This window comes from Leiobunum rupestre, chromosome 2 (assembly GCF_980474605.1).
Source record: "Leiobunum rupestre chromosome 2, qqLeiRupe1.1.hap1, whole genome shotgun sequence".
Classification (NCBI taxonomy): Eukaryota; Metazoa; Arthropoda; class Arachnida; order Opiliones; family Sclerosomatidae; genus Leiobunum; species Leiobunum rupestre.
Window position 1 is genome coordinate 47,177,246 of NC_143385.1, and position 20,730 is coordinate 47,197,975.

The 20,730-nt window shown below is 36.8% G+C and overlaps 1 protein-coding gene across 1 annotated transcript; it reads left to right on the plus strand.

Annotated features, from left to right (window-relative positions):
• Positions 1–228: 228 nt before the first annotated feature.
• On the plus strand, positions 229–2,109 carry LOC149957664 (uncharacterized). Its single transcript, XM_090164875.1, has 2 exons — positions 229–627; positions 2,037–2,109. The coding sequence occupies exons 1-2, from the start codon at positions 270–272 to the stop codon at positions 2,099–2,101; spliced, it is 423 nt and encodes a 140-aa protein (XP_090021001.1). The 5' UTR covers positions 229–269; the 3' UTR covers positions 2,102–2,109.
• The last annotated feature ends 18,621 nt before the right edge of the window (positions 2,110–20,730 follow it).

The following is a 20,730-nucleotide window of genomic DNA, read 5'->3' on the forward strand; positions in this document are numbered from 1 at the left end:
TGAAAAAGAAAATTTTTTAAAAGAATAATGAACTGGCTTTTGTACAGCATATAGTTACATGTACTAACGAGAATGTCGAAAAGATAATGGTTGGGCAACGCACAGGCATAAACCGAAATTCGAAAGCGTGCAATTAAAGGGGCGTTTGATTTTTACACATAGAGTTATAAAATGCTGCTGCGCGAGGAACAACGATCATTCGGAACGTTCGTCACGAATCAGAGGACATCCAAGCGAACCAACAACTCCACCGTCCATCTATAGAGAAAATGAAGTTTTCAGTCGTGTTAGTCTTCGCTCTTTTCGGGCTGGCCGTATTCAGCTCGACTGTAAATGCCCAGGATGAAACGACCGGTGAGAAATCTGGCGGCACAGCCTCCGGTGGGGAGGAATCTGGCGGCACAGCCTCCGGTGGTGAGGAATCTGGCGGCACAGCCTCCGGTGGTGAGGAATCTGGCGGCACAGCCTCCGGTGGGGAGGAATCTGGCGGCACAGCCTCCGGTGGTGAGGAATCTGGCGGCACAGCCTCCGGTGGGGAGGAATCTGGCGACAAAGCCTCCGGTGGTGAGGAATCTGGCGACACTGCCTCAGGTGGTATGCCATCAGGCAACTTCATTCAAGATATTAGTGAGTATAAAGATATTGTATCTCATTCCACGGATTTTTTATGCCTTCTTTGCATTCCAATAATGTTTTTTCTTAATCAGTCCACAGTTACCCAAATTGCTGTCTGTTCGCGATTTATAAGCGCCGCTAATTTTTTTGGCCGGTTAATAATGCCATTAGTGAGAGACAAGTTCAAAATATTTGAAATGAACATAATTCGCTATCGCCACGGAATATAGGGTACACTAGTGTCTGAGCGTAATGGGTGGATGATACCGGGGTTCATTTTAGCAGCGATATGGAGACGGACGAGGGAAATTTTAAAACTAAAGCAGCAAATTATGAAAACAGTAATATTTCTTTTTACTCTATCGTAAAGTATGTAGATTTTAAAAGCCAGATAAAGTAAAAGGTTTTTAGTTGAGGGCGAACAGGTATTTAATAGTAAAAACGTTATTACTTGTGGCATTTCATAACGAAGTGAGTAAAGCTTAAGAGTTATAGCTCTATGTCTGAAGACTATCGATTTGCAAGGTGACCCACACGAAATAACTTGCTATTTGAAAGGATAAGGTGGATTTACTATTGAGTGCACCTCGGCTGTCCCATGGCAAAACCTTTTAACCAACACGATCGTAGTTTTGAGATATTTGACTTTTTCAAAACCTAAGTTATAAGATTTTAACGTGGTTTTTAATGCGAAAATTATAAAATCCAAAACCATTTTTTAAGTCATAAATAGTTAAATATTTATAACTTTTACCTGAAACTTTTACAGTACTTTTGTACATGTCTTAGTAATACTGATGCGTAAAAATCTAATTTTTCAAAAATTTGGTGGTTAAAAGGTTTTGCCATGGGGCAGCCGACCTGTAAAGCGGGAAAAAGTATGAAATGCAAGCACTGCATAGGTGTTTTAATGTACATTAACCAAGAAGGTGTTTCAGCTCTTGAATATTTAAGCCACACTGATCTTAAACAACAGCTAGGAGTAAGGAGAACGCAGCTAGCCTTTAAACACGCTAACGCATTGTTGAGTAAAAATTTCATTGGACGAGCCTTTACGCTGTACGTTTTACGGAAAGGGGGAAGGCAATTTCCGAATTTTCCCTTCCGACGGCAGCAGGCGCTAAAGCGTCTAACTAATGAAAAATGTACCCAAGAAAATGCACGACTTTTGCCTGGTTGCGTTCTCCTTGTGTGGTCAGTGCTGTGTTTGTGGCTCCCATTCCATTTAGAAAGATTTGTCATTTTAAAGAGATTGATGCAAATCCTTTAATAATATCATCTGACAACTACTCGAAATTAATTTTGGTACACTACAATAATTTTTACTTTTCGACACACGCAGACCACCAAAATTGTCGCTTTGACCTAATGCCGTTGCGTTGTCGCTTCAAATTCTAATCTTTTCAATTTAATAATTTCAGTTGACAAAATAACCGAATTTCTATGTGGAACGTTTTTCAAAATGCTTTTGGGAGACAAGTGTTAAAATAACCTACTTATCGTTAAAATATACTGATTTTGATGTAAAAATTATTAAATTTGTAAAATATTAAAATTAAACACCCTCTTAAAGAAATGTTGACCAAAAACAAGGGGAGCAATAAGGGATTTCTAAAACTTTTAACGTCACATCTCTTTAGTTAAATAAAATTATTTTCTACTGATATTGATTAAAAAACATATGTGAGAATTAATTAACATTAAGGCTTATTGAGTACCAACAATAAAACATTAATGTTCTGAAAGCACCAATAATATATCATTAATTCTTAGAAAGCACCAATAATATATCATTAAATCTTAGAAAGCACCAATAATATATCATTAATTCTTAGAAAGCACCAATAATATATCATTAATTCTTAGAAAGCACCAATAATATATCATTAATTCTTAGAAAGTACCAACAATATACAATTAATGCTAAGGAAGTACCAACAATATACCATTAATGCTAAGGAAGTACCAACAATATACCATTAATGCTAAGGAAGTACCAACAATATACCATTAATGCTAAGGAAGTACCAACAATATACCATTAATGCTAAGGAAGTACCAACAATACGGAGCTGTTGATTTTATGAGGTTATTTTTCCTTTACGGGGCAAGCTGGTAGGGTACCTTTTTTTTGGCATAATGGCGACAAGGTTACGTTGATGGCGATAAATACTATCTCAATATAACTACATTAAAAAACAAAGCAAGTATTTATAATACTCAATATCATTTAATAATCGCGACAGTGTTCTCTATGAAAACGTTTAAATTTTTAAATATGGCCTAATCTCCTTGAAATTACACGCAGCGCCAAGTGCGTTTGCGGCGTATGTGCGTACATCGTTCTAGTCAAAGAATGCATTTCCCAGTAAAGGACATAAGAATAGTTCGTGTAGGCTAGGAGCAACAAACACAGCACTCCACACAAGGCGAACGCAACCCGTCAAGAGTCGCGTATTTTCTTGTGTACAGTTTTCATTGGTTAGACGCTTTAGCGCCTGCCATCGGAAGGGGAAAATTCGGAAATTGTCTTCCCCCCGCCCGTAAAACATTCAGAGTAAAGGTTCGTCCAATGAAATTTGTACACAACACTGCGTTAGCGTGTTTAATTGCTATAGCTGCGTTCTCCTTGCGTTTGTTGCTCCTAGGTGAGGGAGCTGTTGGCTCGATCCCGTGGCATGCAGGGCTTGCCACCACCCTCCTACGCATTGTAACCCGGCCACCTGAATTAATGCTTTATGACTTAGGCCTAAGGTGGTGCCTTGGGTACTAGCCTAGCTGATTATTATTGTTATTTATTATTATTATTCCCTAATGGTCACGGCTCACGCGTTGACGTAGGAACATCCGGCAAAGAAAATCAAATGAACCGGATATTAGTGGGTCAACAATACCCTACCATTGGAGACGTGGTACAAACACTTTGCACTAGATGGAACCACAGCTTTACTCAAAATTCGTAAATCTACTAAAAGCACTAATAATTTTTATACACATCCTTTTGATTACAGAAAATTAAATACAATGTTATTATAAAATACCTTTATTATTGTAAAATTTTTACTCTTGTATTAGGCGATCCCCAACGGTCAGACTTTGTATGTCCGTTGTCTAAAATTCTAAATTCAGCTACACAATAACCACCCAAAACTTTTAATTTCAAAAGTATAACATAGGCCTACTGAAAATAAGATTTTTACTCGCTGTTAGGTTTAGAAATTGTTGGTACCGTATGATACGCGATGTGGCGATGAGTCTAATTACTTTAGACGTAACTAAAAGATACATAATATTAACCAACTAAACCCTTTTCCGTAGAGTAGAGGCTGTATGGCTGGCCTTTCCGGGGCCCCAAAACTGGCTGGGGGCCCTGGGCTGTAGCCCATTTAGCCCATGCTTTAAGACTGCTCGAAATGCTATTATTTCTACGAACGTTATTATATTTACTCAGTTTGCCATTTCGCGTATACATTAAAAATCGGTTAAGCCAAATTCTGCAAGAATGGGAATATTTCCATCAATTTCACGAATCATGGCAATCATACGACAGTCGGTATGAAATAGACAATCCGTGTCCCCGCAGATGTCTCCATAAACGCATTTATGTTTGACTCATGAGGCGTGTTATTAAAGGGGATCCAAAGTTCGGTGGCAATATGTGTGTAAAGTCAGTAAAGTGCGAAGTTTACGGTTGATTCTGCCCGCCTCTGCCCAGGCCGAGTGAGGGGTTGGGGATAAGGAAAAGCGTGCTCAGTTTTCTTTTATTTTTTTTTGCCACCGAACTTTGGAGCCCCTTTAAAGTACACATCGTTTGTTAATGTGTCAAAAGATGTAGGATAATTCCAAGGGTCTCCAAGAATCATTGAATTAAACCTGTCTTTGTCTTAGCCAAAACAAATTTAGAGTCATTCGAAAGGTTTTCCAGATCCATTGAATCAAAAGTGTGTCAGCCCTACCTTTGCGCTTTTTAAATATTTACTGAGAGCATAAGTAAAATAACAACATTGAACGATTTCGGTTAATGATAGTTTGCCGTAGAGTGATTGAGTAATCGGAAACTCGCCCCATGTTTTCTCTTTGCTGTTGAAATTACTGCCAAATTAGTTTGATGGCTATAAATGTGACCCAAAATTAAAATAATAGAAAATTCAATAGTCATTTGCTTTGTCGGTCTTTAGCCACATGATATGGTCATTGGCGAAAATGACTATCATTAAAGAACTTAGTGTCATACTTTATTTATTATGTAACTTATGCTGAGAGCTATAGTCTCACCATCGACTACAAAGCCAACCAGATGGCTAGTATTGGACACGATCTCTTTGGTTCTATGAGCTAATTTATCTTGGCGCGGTTTTTTTCTGTTTAGTTTAAATTTTGATTACGTATGATTTACCCCCTCTCCTAGACTCTTTTTACTTCGCGACCAGTTCTCCGAGCAAAATGTAACCATATAGCACACTTTTGGGTTTTATATCGCTTTTGTTTGAATGATATTTAGATTTATTATTCAGAGAGGTTCGTCTATTTAACCATTAATTGTATCTACTAGTTATGTTTTATGATCTCTTTGGTTGATTTTCTGTCATGCAGTACGAATAGGCAGGTTCTTGGAAGGAATTCCCAAAGGTCTTACACAATGTGGATACTGCTGGAACTGATCTGTTGATAATTTCAAGATTAAAAAAACTACTACATTTTTATTAAATACTCCATCGTAACATTGTCTTACCTTTATAGGCTTCAGGAATAGCTTTGTAATTTTCCTTCCTAAAATGCGAAAATCAAACAACTATCGTTTTACTATGTGTCTTTCCCATTTTCAATGAAACTTCCCAAGCCTTAGCTAATTTTGGTAGCTTAGAATGAAAACGATGAAACCGCATTCCTTCTATGGTACCGTTGTTTTTACAACCATACCAAGTAACAATTGTTAAAACGACATTAATTTGATTTAATATTAGATGGTTACGAACGAAATAAACCTAAGCGTACGAAATCTTGAATCTACACTATTATGTCGTCTGATTTGTTTCCTTTAGATCGCGCCAACTTGGAGCGACCGACGCGCCACCTTTTATTTCTTTTCGATGCGAATTGAAATACCATTATTTTACATTAAAATATAGAACTAAATACTAATTGAAAATGCTAATATGTATATATATTCGGATTCAGGACTTAAAAATCTATCATAAAGTGTAAGCCAAAGAACAAAATTTTAAATTAATCTGAGTTGGCACTATTTCTTTAAGTGAGAAAAGTGACTCAGTATCAGGTCTGCTACGTGGGGGGGGGGTGAATATGTCACTGAAAGACTACGTATGCAATTTAGCATTAGGCATTGATTGATGGTCGGCTAGCATTTAGGCTATGAGAATTGCACGTACATTCGCGAACAGCGCAAGCGATCACCGCATTATAAGTTCGTAATTTACCGCGAGCAACTTTGCAAAATATAAGTAGTAGTTACAGCAAAAGGAGATGGATGCTTATCTAATAAAGACTATAATTAACATCTTTACGAACACAGTTTAAAAAAATTCTGGAAAGAAATAATGAATCAGTTTTTACCGGTTGATAGATGTGATTTCAGTGGGAAAAATTCGTGTAAACCTTTATTTTCGATTAAAGTTATTTTTAGTTAATTAATTAGGCAAGTACGATATCTTTGAGATGTTAAGAATTAAATTAAGGGTAATATCTAAAACGATGTAGTTTACCATAATTATGTTAACTCATAAATACAAAGTGTATCACTGCATGGACTAATTAACACAGGGACACCCCGTCCCCATGTTATTTCTATAAGGAGCTCCGTAAAACCCTTGTTAAATGCTTTTCCTCTTTTTATCCCCCCCGACAGACTTTTACTCGGGTCAAAACGTCACAAAAAGGAAACGGCTACCGCCATCTAGTAGTTTTCAATATCACTTCTGAATTTTGAAAAAAAAATAGCAGGCGGTTCTATCTTTGTTTTTACAACGGTCTTTTTTGGCCGCGAAAATACGTTTTGTGATAGTTTTTTAACATTAGATTATATTTTCATTGGGAAAATTAAAAAACTGTTTAAGTAAATCGTGTAAATGTGATTCAAGATACAGCATATGAGTGGAGTATGTTTTATACCATTCCCTAACCCCTAAAATCATCATCATAATCTACAAAATAAAATCAATATTACAATAAAGAAATTCTGAAATTGATAGCTCGATAAAAAGGCTGTTTATTAAGCCTTGGTAAACACTTACCAGAGACAAAATCGACATCCAATTCTTTTCTTCCGTTTTTTTAGGTGGAGAAATGAACATCGTTTCATAAGTTAATGAAGAAAAATTGATTTTCTATTTAGTTCAAATTAAGAAGGACAATTCTTGTTAATTTAAATCCGAAAAACGAAACTGTACGCGCCAAAACATGGTAGCCACAACATGGTAACCACAACATGGTAGCCACATGGACTAGCTTTATGTTCATTCCAAATTCCCTATTGAAAATATTTCCATTTGAAGGTAGTATATTTTCAAGGTCGACATCGCCAAATTGGGCACTCCTGGTGTACAGAAATATGTATTAATGAGATCGCCATTTTAATCAAAGCGACCAGTGGTCAAAAAATCTCCAGGATCCGTCATAAAAGTAGCCAGTTCAAATGGCCCAAGTTGAATTTTTACGTGTCGGAATTCAAGTTTATTCTTACGCGCATAGAACTGGGGATAAAATTGTCATTGTGATCGAGGAGGGTGAAAAACTAAATATTTCTTATTTAAGTATCGGGAGTGGGTGGGGTAACTTTTAGGTTAGCCAGGTGTTTGAATAGTTTAAACCAGTGGTGGTAGGAAAGGCTTGTACAGGTATCAGTGTACCCTCTTATATTTCATGCGGGTGTACAATCAATGTATTTGTACCCCCAAATTGCTCTTACAAACAGTTCATAAATCAAATTTTAGTCTATAACTTTCTAAAACCCTCAAAAATAAAAATTATATTTAAAATAATCAATAGTAAATGAACCAAAGTTATCAGACTGCTATAATACCCATGTTGGAGGCGTTTTCCTTATGAAGTTACATTTTGACCGAGGGGCTAACCATTTCCTCAAATTGTGTACACCGATTACAACGATTACAGCCATTGGTAATGTTAAATCTGTAATCGATTATGTAATCATTTTGGTACAATCAAAGCTACAGGCTTGTACACCGATTGGGGATAGTGATCAGTCCCTTGATTTTGACCTCGAATTTGAAATTTTGCGCGCTCCTAGGCCAAAAAAAAGGTTTTTGGTTTTATGAAACCATTTTTTAAACATATAAATAGCTATACCCACAATTCCCCAGTGAAATTTATCGCGTCAAAAGACGGGGATAGAAATTAGCTTTTATTTGACTCGATTTTATCATCATTTTCATAAGGAAAACGCCCTCCGATTCTGAGCGCTATTTCGATAACTTCGGTTCATTTACTTCTGACATAATATAATAATATATTCCTATAATTATATAAATTAAGAAAGTTATTTAATTTAATGAAAATCACTAGCAAATATGCCATACAAATACATTATTTTATCGGAGCGCTGTGGGCTGCTCCAGATATTTACTGTTGTACCCCACCAAATGTTTTACTTCCGCCGCCGCTGAAGTGAAATCCTGACTACGCCGTTGACTCATTAACAAACACCTTGGGTGTCCGAAAGCTATTCGCGATTTTCAAAAAGGGAAAACAGTTTTTTCAGGTCGTAATATTCAGATCCGATTAATCTTTTATATTCGCCTCACCCAGCAATCTGATAATTTCTGATTTCAATTGGTATCCGATTCATTAGTTCTGGTAACCGATTTGAAATGATCCCCCAGATCCAGTTAGCTGAATAGTTATCTGATTTCTACGTTCAGTAGAAAGCAAATAAAAATAAACAAATTAAATTTCGAAAGGAATTAAATCTGGGGATATGTAATATCGATAACTGTGAAATCTATTCCCCTTCTATTTGTCGGTCTACGATGAATTCAGATTAGTTTCGGCTTTTAAGTATCTGGTTTGCATTTTCACCCATATCAACTAATCTGATAATATCTGAGCGTAAATCTAATATCTGATTTATCTTAATTATTTCCTCGATTCAGATAACGCAACTGATATCTGAGAATTGTTTGGAAGCCCCTCTGCATTCACCGGGAAGCGTTTGCATCATGAAATTGGATTTAAAGTAAATTTTTATAAAAAAATACTTGTAAACCTTTAAAGAAAAATAATTTAAAGGCCTAGGTTTTCTTCTGCCTGTCACTCTTTAAATTTCCTTTCCTTCCAAACAAATACCCTGGTGGTAGGCCAACCCCAGAACACGTTGGCCTACCACCAGGGAATTTGTTTGGAAGGAAAGTAAATTTAAAGGGTGACAGGCAGAAGAAAACCTAGGTATTTAAGAAATCGTGAAATATGTATGGTATTGTATCTACCAAATACATAGGCCTACTTTCTGACGGACAATTACTTTATTTTAGTAAATAACAATTTTGACCTTGAATATGTTTATCTGGAAAATATGAAAAAATCTAATAATAAAAAGAAACTAATATAAACAAAGCGATTTCGACCTTCCAAATGGGGAGATCAACCTTCAAAAGGTTTTTTTGGAAAATATGATAAAAGCTAAAAATTGTCAAGATTTATTGGCTATTCCCTAGAAATTTGTAGATGAATTTCAGGTGCTAATTAACGCAAAATTTGGATAGATTGAAATCAACTTCAAGTATTATTTGCTTATTGGCTATTTAAATCTGAAATTTATTACTGTAGACTTTTAAAACCTGATATTTATTCGTATAGACTATTTATACCTGAAATTTGTCTCTATAAGCTATTTAAACCCGAAATCTTTTAAAATATAGGAAAGTTAAACCGTAAATGTACCCCTATAGGCTGCTAAAACCTGAAATGTTTTCGTCTTGGATATTCAGACCTGAAACTTACGACTATAAAATTATTCCTGTAGGCTAATAAAAGCAGTAATTTGCCTTAATGAGCTATTTAAACGTCTAATTTGTCTTAATAGGCTGTTTAAAAGTGAAATTTACTGCTATAGGCTATTTAAACCTGAAATGTATTGTAATAGGCTATTTAAAGCTCAAATGTATTGTAATAGGCTATTTAAACCTGAAATGTATTGTAATAGGCTATTTAAAGCTCAAATGTTTTGCAATAGGCTATTTAAACCTGAAATGTATTGTAATAGGCTATGTAAACCCTAAATTTATTGATAATGCCCATTTAAACCTGAAATTTACGGTTATAGACTATTTAAACCTGAATTTTATGAATATGGACTATTTAAACCTGAAATTTGTTGGTCCAGTACTATAATAACTACTTTATATTCCGTCGTACCAACAAGACAACCATTTTACAGGCAAGGCAAACGTTCTATCTTTCGAAATAGCGACTACTTCGTTCGTTTTAATTTTTGGGCGTAAATTCGTTCAACCATATTGCAATTCCATCCCCGTGACGCGAGCGAACGCCCCGCCCTCTCACGTGTTTGTTCAATCTAGAATCACACTGCTAATGTTTGCGCTGTCGTGACATCGTACGCGGTTTAACACGTGGCTTTTAATTGTACAGGAAAGTAGAAGTTAAAGTAAAAACACGACCAACTATTTCGTATTTCGTTAATATTTTCAACTTATTTTTCTATTAATTTAATTATTTTAATATTTATATATTAAACGTCATATAACATTTGGATTTGAACGCTAAAAGTCAGAACACTAAAAATCGGAACACTAAAAATCGGAATAACAATACTAAAATAATGTACTTGACGAAAATATGTTTTCCAATAGCTTGAACCATTTTTTAAATAACATTGTTTAACTTATACAGAAGGACCAATAGGTCGATTTCGTAAGTCAGTTGCGGTTTTCAATTGCCTTCCCCTATTTGGCGTGACCTCCCCTTCGCCAAGCAACGTCATAACGCCATCTTCTCTCCCACACTCTCAAGGGAAGAAGATGTATCAGACGACGCTGTGACGTTGAGGAAGAAGTTATTTGCGAGATCAGGGTTGGACATAAGGATATTTTTTTAGTAGTCAGCCTAACTAGTGAGCCTCCTGTCTTAATTTCTTTTAGTAGTCACTGACTTGTTGGGTAAAATGGGGATATAAAAACCAGAAGAACAGACAACATTTTTCTTTACCCGTCAGAATTAAAATATGAGTTTATTATCACTTGAGGTACAATATGTGATTTTTTTTAATAAAATGGGATTGATGAATGATGAATTTATGATACGCCATATTCGTCACTGTTTATGAATATTTAGGTTAAAATTTCACTAGTCAAATTGACTAGTGAGCCCCAAGATTTGGATTAATTTTAGTAGTCGGAGCATTTATTTTAATATTCAAATGCCGTGACTAGTCCCTTATGTCCAACCCTGTGCGAGATAGGGTATAGCGACTTTATAACCCACTGACTTTCGAAAATGAATTATTTAATATTCCAAATCTTTTAATAATTATAAAATAAAATAATAGGACCTTAAGAAGCATGTGCGAGTGTAGACTGTACAGAAGCTTCGTCTACACTCCATAAAAACTTGTGTAGGTTAAAGGTAATAGCATGAATCTCTTTAACCCATGGTAACCAAGCTAGGTGAAATAGACGCTAAAAGAAATTATTCGCTCCAAAATAAAAACCGTCAAAAGGAAGGGTTTTTAAATTAAAAACGCGTGAATCTCGATGATATCGCCCATTTTTTCGTCGCACGTGTAATTATTTATTCTGATAATAAAATAGAATCACGTGGGCTTAGTAATATTTATCCGCATTTGTCTTAGCCAATAAGATTATCCCTTCCGAGCAAGCACGCGCCAATTTACACAATATAACCGTTGAATTTTTTCAAATCAATTTCTTTTAAGATCTATTAGGCAAAATTTGCCAGTTGACTTGGGCCTCGGTGATGCCTAGCTGTTTATTTTTATTTTTATTACCAGGGTCGCCTTATCCATAAGGCATACTAGGAAGTGCCTAGCCCCCCCCCCCCCCCAAACCGTATGGTTGTATGTACAATTTTTTTATTTTTTGTTTTATTTTTTTGCATTGTGTGCCCTCCCCGAAACCAAATCCTGTCTACGCTACTGGTTTCTGAATGTTACACGCGAAGTAAAAATTGGGAGGGTATATATTGGAAGTAGAAGTAGTGTCTGCTGGGGCGCGTCAAAATTCTAAGAATTCTTCCCTTGATAGTGAGAATTCTCACTTCTCAAAATTTTGACGGTCCTTATCTCACAGGAGGTGACGTAATCTCTTCTCGCGAGTTCTCTTGAGAAGAGTGAGAATGCTCCGAGGCATTCTCTCTTGTTCTAAAAGGGGTGGAAATTATAAATACAAATGGCAAATAATATTCTATCCAGTTTACTTGATGCTGAAGAAAATGAACAGTATGATATTTTTGTTGACAAAAATGAATTTAAGAGAAAACCCAATGAAATATTTCCTTTTAAATTATGAATCAAATGTTTTCTTCCTTCAGATATTGTCGTGAAATCGTGTAAAAATAATATTTATTGTCAAAGGCTTAGATTACAACGTTCGTGGCATTCTCGTGAGCCGCCATCTTTAGAAGAATCTTTTTACATTTGTCGCTTTTTAGCGAGTGCTCACGGGGAGAAATATCTTCACAAAGAACTCTTCCCAAGAGAAGAATTTCTTCTTAGTATTTTGACGCGCCCCTGGTGAGTGCTTCGAGAACTATCTAACTGCCATCTATCTATGTTTTATTACAAAACACGAAAGAACAAACCAGAAAAAGGGTACATCGTCCATCCTAGACTAGCCTCCTATGTGGTCTATTTCGATAGCAGAATTTAGTATATCTTTAGCATTGGAAAGTATAAGAACTTGCACACTTTCGGTAATTATGCCACTTTTGTTACAATCAAATATCACTTGACTGGCGTCAAAGGTGAGCTTTTTTGTTTTTTGATATATATACAAAGTGGTGTCGACCCAAGGCCTTAGACACCAAGTCAAAGGTGATCTTTTTTTTTATATAGACAATGTGGTGTCGACCCAAGGCCTTAGACACCAAGTCAAAGGTGATCTAAAAAGCAAAACTTCCCATCACATTATTTTTCGAGATTGTTGTAAAAGTGAAAACGTGAGAACGTGGTCAAACAAAGTTAATTTGTTGCTCTACTTCCGATATGCCTTTCTATAAAGTAACATTGGCTTTCTTGTTTTGATGTTGCTGCTGCGTCACGGGTGACGTATTGATGACGTTTCACTACGAAAAGCCCTAGACATAATAGTAATTTCGACGAAGCACCCTGTTTTTAAGCGTAATCTGAACTGAACTTCTACGTATCTCGTGGCGAATGAGCTACATAAAAACAAGTTCAGCAAGCGTAGCTTATTTTATGGAAAGGCCTATTATTATGTTCACGAGAGATAATAATTCCAGTATACAGTTGTATTAACGCGGTGCTTTTAATGACAGACACGAAGGTATCATGATGACACGATAACAAACGTTAGTTTTTAAAATGGGCTTGTAGCTCCAAATCTTTGATTTGACAATTTAAAAAAAAAAGATTTTTGCACATGCAGATTAAACGTTCCTCTACTTCTTAACACAGTTTGGGGCCTGTTCATAAATTACGTAGTAACGCATTAAATAGAAAGCGTTTGTGCAAATGTTACTAAATTTACAGGGAGACGGGAGGAGTAACGTTACATATTATAATTTTATATCGAAACCTAAATTATAAATTTATTGCACTAACAATTTATTAATTAATAATAATAATAATAATCAGCTAGGCTAATACCCAAGGCACCACCATAGGCCTAAGTCTTAATTTTAAATGTGATTGAATAATTTCATGGTTTCCTGGGATATTTTAATTAAGGGGTTGCAGAGTATTTTTGAAGTAATTTCGGCGGTGTGTTTACCAAAGGAGAGGGAAGGCGAAATAGTCGATTTTTTTGCAATCTGTAAAATGAATAATTTGAAAATTCCTATTATGACTTAATTAAGTAGTGATTGCATTTCAAAATACCAACGGGATTTTAGTTGATTCTAAAGAGGGAATCTAGTTTGTTGAGTATGCAAAACAAATCTGTTGTGCTGGAAATAATATTGGAAAATATGGTTAGTAGGTGGGATTAGTATATACACCTACGTGACCTACGATGATTATAGAGAATGGGGTTTTTCTATCGTGCGGCACCGTTACGGGCCAATTATATAGGTTTTTTGAACTGGTTGTTCAAAAAACCTATATAAGATCCATGTTTAAGTTTAATAAATAACAAGTTGGCAAGCGGAAGAGGTTTTAATTTTCAGTGATGCGTAACTGTATCCGTGGTTCAGCGGTAGAACGCTCACCTGTATAGCCGGGAGTAGTGGCTCACTCCTGTAATCCCAGGCGTCCGGGAGGCAGAGTTTGTGGATGGCCGTGTGAGGACGACCACCAATCCCCCAACGGGTGGTCGGAATACTTCCGCCACGGGTGTCCACACCCCTGTCCCCACATATCCCCCCGTTGGCGTGGCCGTTACACATATCTCGCCCTGATTAATCAGTTATTGTGTGCTGGTGTCTAAGGCCTTGGGTCGACACCGATGTGTGGATGTCAAAAAAAACGCTCACCTGTCGTTCAAGAGGGCTCGGGTTCGAATCCCGGCCGATTAAAAAATTATACTTCACCCAATGACAAAAAGAGGGCGGTTTTTTAAAAACCTTTTCCCTGATTCTAAGAAACTGCGTACGCAGTGATTACCCTTTGCCTCGAAAATGCGAACGCGTTCGCAGGCCTGACAGACGGACAGACACGTTGGTTGTATAACCCCTCCTAGGGTACAAAGTCCCCTCGGAGAGGTAAAAAACGACGCATTGATTTGTCGACCTTTTGAACTTTATTTTTTTACATTTAGATCATATAGGAACCGATCAAATGCACTTCGATCAAAAGCACCCTCTGTCGATCGTTTATAATTTGATCAGAAGGACCCAAATCGAAGTATAAATTGATATAAAAAGATATAATTAGAATTCGCGTTAAAAGTCAGTGGCCAAGGGTAACTACGATAATTAGAAATGTTAGGTTATTGGTATCAAGAAGCACTGGTCTCAAATATGTAAGGGTCAAAGGTAGCAAAACCATCTTAACTCCAGTACTGTTTTACTCTCTCATTTAGTTTAGAGCAAAATTAGGATAGAGATTTAGAGTTCCCATGGCCGATTTCTGAGAGTGGACCGTTTGAAGGAACCAATGAGACACTGGTGACCAAAGAGCAAAGCCATAATTAGAAATGTTAGGTTATTGGTGTCTAGCACCAGTTGGATAATTAGAGGCAGGAATCCATACCTCTGCTTGGAATGCTTATCCTGGCGTATCGCGTATGGTAAGATCACTCTGACGGCTTTGGCCCCGCCTACGAGAGAAAAATTCCCCTCTGCGCGCGCTCCCCTCTCACGTTGTTGTTTGTTAAGTTAACATAGTGACGTCAAAAAAACCATCAGTCACATCGAGACGAAAATCTGCCGCGATAAGCATTCCAAGTAGAGGTATGGATTCCTGCTAGAGGTGTTAGGGTATATGATTCCCAGGACAACTTTGATAATTTGATATGCTAGAGGTCAATGGTACCAAGGACAATTAGGACATCTTAATTTCAATACCATCCCGTTCTCCCATAGGGTTTCCATTGTGTCGCAAAAACAGTTTCTGAAGAATTCATGAATTTTCATCAATGAAACGTCATCGATTAGGAATATTTGCTTCCTTGCGAAAGATTGTTCTCATGGCCGATTTCTGAGAGCGGTGCCGGACAAAACCTCGAGAAAAAAACGTCGTATTGACAAAACATCGTATAACAAACCGCGTAAAAAAACAAAAAAATCGTAAAAAAAACCTAGATAAAACATCGTAAGACCAAAAATCTCGTCATAAAAATAACCGCTTAAGAATAAAAAACTCGTAAAAAAATATCGTTTTCAAGATAATCCCACCATTTAACGTTTGTGATTAGACCTAACACCCAAAAAGGGAAGGTGTTACTAATTTTTAAAGGCCACACGTACTTCAAAGACCGGATTTATAAAGATAAGTGCTATGGTCGTGTACAAAAAAGGACAAGTCTTCAATAAGCTGTACTGGACGAGCTCATACCAAAAATGGAATCGTTGTTTTTGAGTCCAAAAATCATAATCATGAAATTGATGGTAAGCTTTTGAAGAACCGTATAAAAGGGTGTTCGATCTTATCAGCGATTGGTGTGGTGATTTTCAACCGGAAATAATCATGTTAACTGAGGTAGTTCAATTATTTACTTTTAGTATATTAGTTTTTTAATAATATCACTTAAATTTAAAGATTCATATCAACACCATTGATTTCGGAGGAGGAGAAGGTCCTAGGAAAAGAAAACGCACCACGAAAACGGAAGAGCAATTACGAACTGTCATTTTGGACTATCAAAACCGTAACATAGCCCAATATCTCAAAGGCATTGCAGCAAACATCTCGTATTTGGTATGATTATCGAAGAGGGGATATCACTTCCAAATCAAATGAAATTAAGGATTTACATGTCATTGATTTCGGTTTGCTGAAACGAAAAATATCAACGGGGACTTCCGGAAATAAATAGTTGCAGAAATATTTACAATTTAAAAATTCTGCAGTTTTAGTAGAGTTTTTCACCAAAAAGTATTATGATTTTATTTCGTCAGGTACACTACTCTAACCATTGGATACTAAAAACGCTCGCTATAATGAATGTCGCATAAATAGTGGAATGCCTTAAGCGATACTTTTAGATAAAAAATATTTATGAGATTTGCCGTGGGCAATACGACCAAGGCTGTACTACAGCCTTGATACGACTAACCTAACCTAACCTAACCTAACCTACAAAGTTCGGTGCAGTAGCAATCACGAATAATATGATTAAAAATTCTACTAAAACTGGAGAATTTTTAAATTGTAAATATTTCTGCAATTATTCATTTCCGGAAGTCCCCGTTCATTTTTTTTTGGTTTCAGCAAACTGAAATCAATGTAAATCCTTAATTTCATTTGATTTGGAAGTGATATCCCCTCTTCAATAATCGTACCTCGTATTTGGCTTTATGAAAATATTTTATTTGTTATTACGATGATTTTTTTACGAGATTAAAGTTTTTCGAGTTTTAACGATTCGAGGGTTTTTTTCTTCGAGGTTTTGTCCTGGACCCTTCTGAGAGTGACCCGATTGAAGGAACCAATGAGTCACTAGTTCCAAGGAGCAATTTCATAATTAGAAATATTAGGTTTTTGTTGTCTAGTACCAGTTTGATAACTAGATATGTTAGGGTATTTAACCCGGACACCTTAATTAACGGCAATAATTGTTTCAGAATAACTCCGCCCTAAAATCCGCGTGCAGCGCGCGCTTGAGCTAGAAACTGTTTTAACAGTTTTGGGGCGGAGTTATTCTGTAACCGATTGCATAATGGCGCCAAATTGATAGTTCAACGTTCTTATACATATATACGTTCTTGGTATAACTATAAGTGTATAATTATGTTTACATAAGTTTGTCACTATGAATAAATAATTACTGAGAGCTAGTTCCAGAGTGACGTAGCTGTGGGGTGGCGGAGTGGTTAGCACTTTCACCTCGCAGAAAGAGGAGCGGGGTTCGATCGCAACTTGTGGCATTGGGTGAAAACTCGGAACAACTCCTTCCGCGTTGAGTTTGCAAGTTCTCTCCCCACTGGTTTAAGGGGTTTTCCCGCGAGCTCTTCGGTTTCCCTTTCCATAAAAACTTGTTGAGGTTAACGGTAATAGTCAGTGTAGGGAGCTGTAGGCTCGCGTGGCATGAAGGGCCAGCCACCACCCTCCTACCCATTGTAACGCGGCCACCTAAGCTAATGGCTTTAAAAGTCGCTCGATGACTTAGGCCTTGGGTATTAGCCTAGCTGATTATTATATATATTTTTTTTATTCAAGGAAGGAAGGGCTGATTGAGTCTGAGAAGACCTTGAGCCCGGCGAAACACCATCTGATTAATCAGGGCGAGATATGTGTAACGGCCACGCCAACGGTGGGATACGTGGGGACAAGGGTGGGGACACCCGTGGCGGAAGTATTCCGACCACCCGTTGGGGAATTGGTAGTCGTCCTCACACGACCATCCACAAACTCTGCCTCCCGGACGCCTGGGATTACAGGAGTGAGCCACTACTCCCGGCCTGATTATTATATTGAGAGTTGAAATAAAATTTATAAATTCTATTCCCAATTCTTTTAAAAATTGTTTTAATATCACCTAAAAAGTAAAATCATTTTAACAAACAATTTTTATAATTCTCGTACCCAAATACAATCCAGTTAACTTTGTGAACATTCCAACCTGTGTTTGTATTTTTCCCTTATCAACAGTTGTTATTGCCTGTACAGTAGACTCAGTAGCAGCTACAGCCTCAGGGATTTTAAGCCTTTGCACAATCTCGTAATCATCAAAGCTAGCGTATTTTGAAACCTTGTTTGTTTGAATGCCTATAGTTATCTTCTTATTAATATCGCTCGGGTATAGATTACATTGCGTTGACGCGTTCATAATAAAAAATAGTTTAATAGAATGATATTCATTTAATTTAAATAATGGGCGAAAATTTCGTTTAAGCGGTGAATTTCTGAAATTTGGATCTATTTTTTGGACTTACTCTATTGGCTGAAGTTCGAATTTGTCTTCCAATAGGACGATGAGGCAAAGAGCTCACAATTGACCACGGATAAACCTCATTCTGAAGTCCACCAAAAATGTGTGGTCATTCTCAGTAAACATTTAACATGGGAAAGATAGGGAACTGACACACTTGTGTAAACATAATTATATACTTATGGTATAACTACTTCTAGGCAAAACGTTGAAAATGTTTTATTTAATCGTCTATTGCCATTGATATGACACTGAATTATTTATGTTAATGAGAGTCTGTCACAGAGCGAATGCGTAATCAGCCTTTTCATTTTACATAGGGGCCAGCACCCAAAGTTCATACACTACTCACAAGGAGACTACACCGATTTTATTCAAACTCGGGGGTTAAATGCCCCTATGGGAAAATTTTCCAAAAAATTAAAATATTTTAAAATGTAAAAACTAGAAAACATTTATCAAAATTGGCGGAAAAAAAATTAAATTAGTCTACGTATAAAACAACATATTTTCTACGCTTCTAATCACGTGGAACAATAAGACTTTTCGTTGGTCCCTAATGATTGGCTAAATCGATAATGAAATATCGAAAGCATTTTTTTTTAATTTTCCAATAACCAGGGTAACGTGAAAGCGAACACTGATAACTTCTTAAATAACTTCCGATGGTGCAATATTTGAAACAAATTTGTAGAACGTATTTTACACCTTATTCATAGACACTAAAATAACTCGATTTAAAAACAAACCGCCGAACTATTTTGAACATTATTAATATGTCTAATTACTGTGACTTAGGCATATCCAATTTTTATTTTTTGTCGCGTCAAAAAGTGTAATTTGGCTTGACCAGCTTGTCAATTTTCCAAGTCTCATTATTCACTGAAAAAAGGCCCTTTTTTCACTGAATCAACGATTTTAATAGGTTTTCGATGACGGGCTACAACTTTCAAATTGAATGTTTTGATATAGCACCTAGTGGTGAAAAAATAAAGTTTCACAATTGGTGAAAAAATATGCCGAAACCGGTGAAATTTACCAAAACAATGTCCCCCGGTATAGTCAGTCGACCTTCCAAATTTGAAATTTCTAGCATTACAAGTTTTTGAAAAAAAGAGCTTTTTAGTGCAAAAGAAAAGACTGTATAAATTAAAATTATATTCATGATTAAAAAAAACATCCCATGAAATGTTTTGACAAATTTATTGATTTTTACAGCAAAAGCAATATATTTTAATATTGCGTTGGTTATTATTTGCATTTATCTCCCAAAACAGATTTGATGGGCGGAAATTGACACAAGAATTCGAACAACTTGTCAACTGCAATAATAAAAAGGAGAAGGTTAGAAGGCTGTTAGACAAAGAAAATCAAATGAGCCGAAATAAGCGCGTCAACTCGAGCTCGCCTTCGGGGATTAAAGGTAAACAATTAATCCTAAGAAGAAGAACCGTTTCCATTTCTGGCCAGGAGGGAGTAGTGGCATAGTCCTGTAATTAATCCTAAGAAGAAGAACAGTTTCCATTTCTGGCCAGGGGGGAGTAGTGGCATACTCCTGTAATTAATCCTAAGAAGAAGAACAGTTTCCATTTCTGGCCAGGAGGGAGTAGTGGCATAGTCCTGTAATTAATCCTAAGAAGAAGAACAGTTTCCATTTCTGGCCAGGGGGGAGTAGTGGCATACTCCTGTAATTAATCCTAAGAAGAAGAACAGTTTCCATTTCTGACCAGGGGGGAGTAGTGGCATACTCCTGTAATTAATCCTAAGAAGAAGAACAGTTTCCATTTCTGGCCAGGGGGGAGTAGTGGCATACTCCTGTAATCCCAAACGCCTACGAGGCAGAGTTTGTGGATGGCCGTGTGAGGACGACCACTAATCCCCCAACGGGTGGTTGTCATTATTCCCAAGTATCCCCCCGTTGGCGTGGCCGTAACACTTATCTCGCCCTGATTAATCAGTCACAATCGCTCAATACGAGCTCCCAAAACAATTCTGGCCAGGGTACGTAATCTTTGGACAGCGGAACGGCACTAGGTAATTGCTTCAGTCTGGCTGGACTATATAATGGAAGTAGAGCTTAGAGGTAAACATCGTCTACACTGCTACTGTTAAGCGATTGAAACAAAGTTTACCAAGCTTCGACATTCGTGATTGGGTAGATAGATCGGTCACGTTTAAGGCGAAAAAATTGTGCAATTTCACTTTAATAGCCGAAATAGACACTTCTCTGGTAACAAATGAATTATATATTTCTGGGAATAGTGATTTTTTTAAAGTCAGCGATAACTAATGCCACTATATTCAAGGGCAGCAAGTCATAATGCAGGTGGGAATCGTATCTTACAGATTAAATCTGTATCTGTGCATGCGCCAATACGCTTTCACACCCCCTCTA

Bases quoted from the DNA above. Each gene is read 5' to 3' on its own strand.
- LOC149957664 (XM_090164875.1), top strand. From the start codon at position 270: ATGAAGTTTTCAGTCGTGTTAGTCTTCGCTCTTTTCGGGCTGGCCGTA. The intron at 628-2,036 runs GTGAGTATAAAG...TAATAATTTCAG, and splicing joins CAACTTCATTCAAGATATTA to TTGACAAAATAACCGAATTT.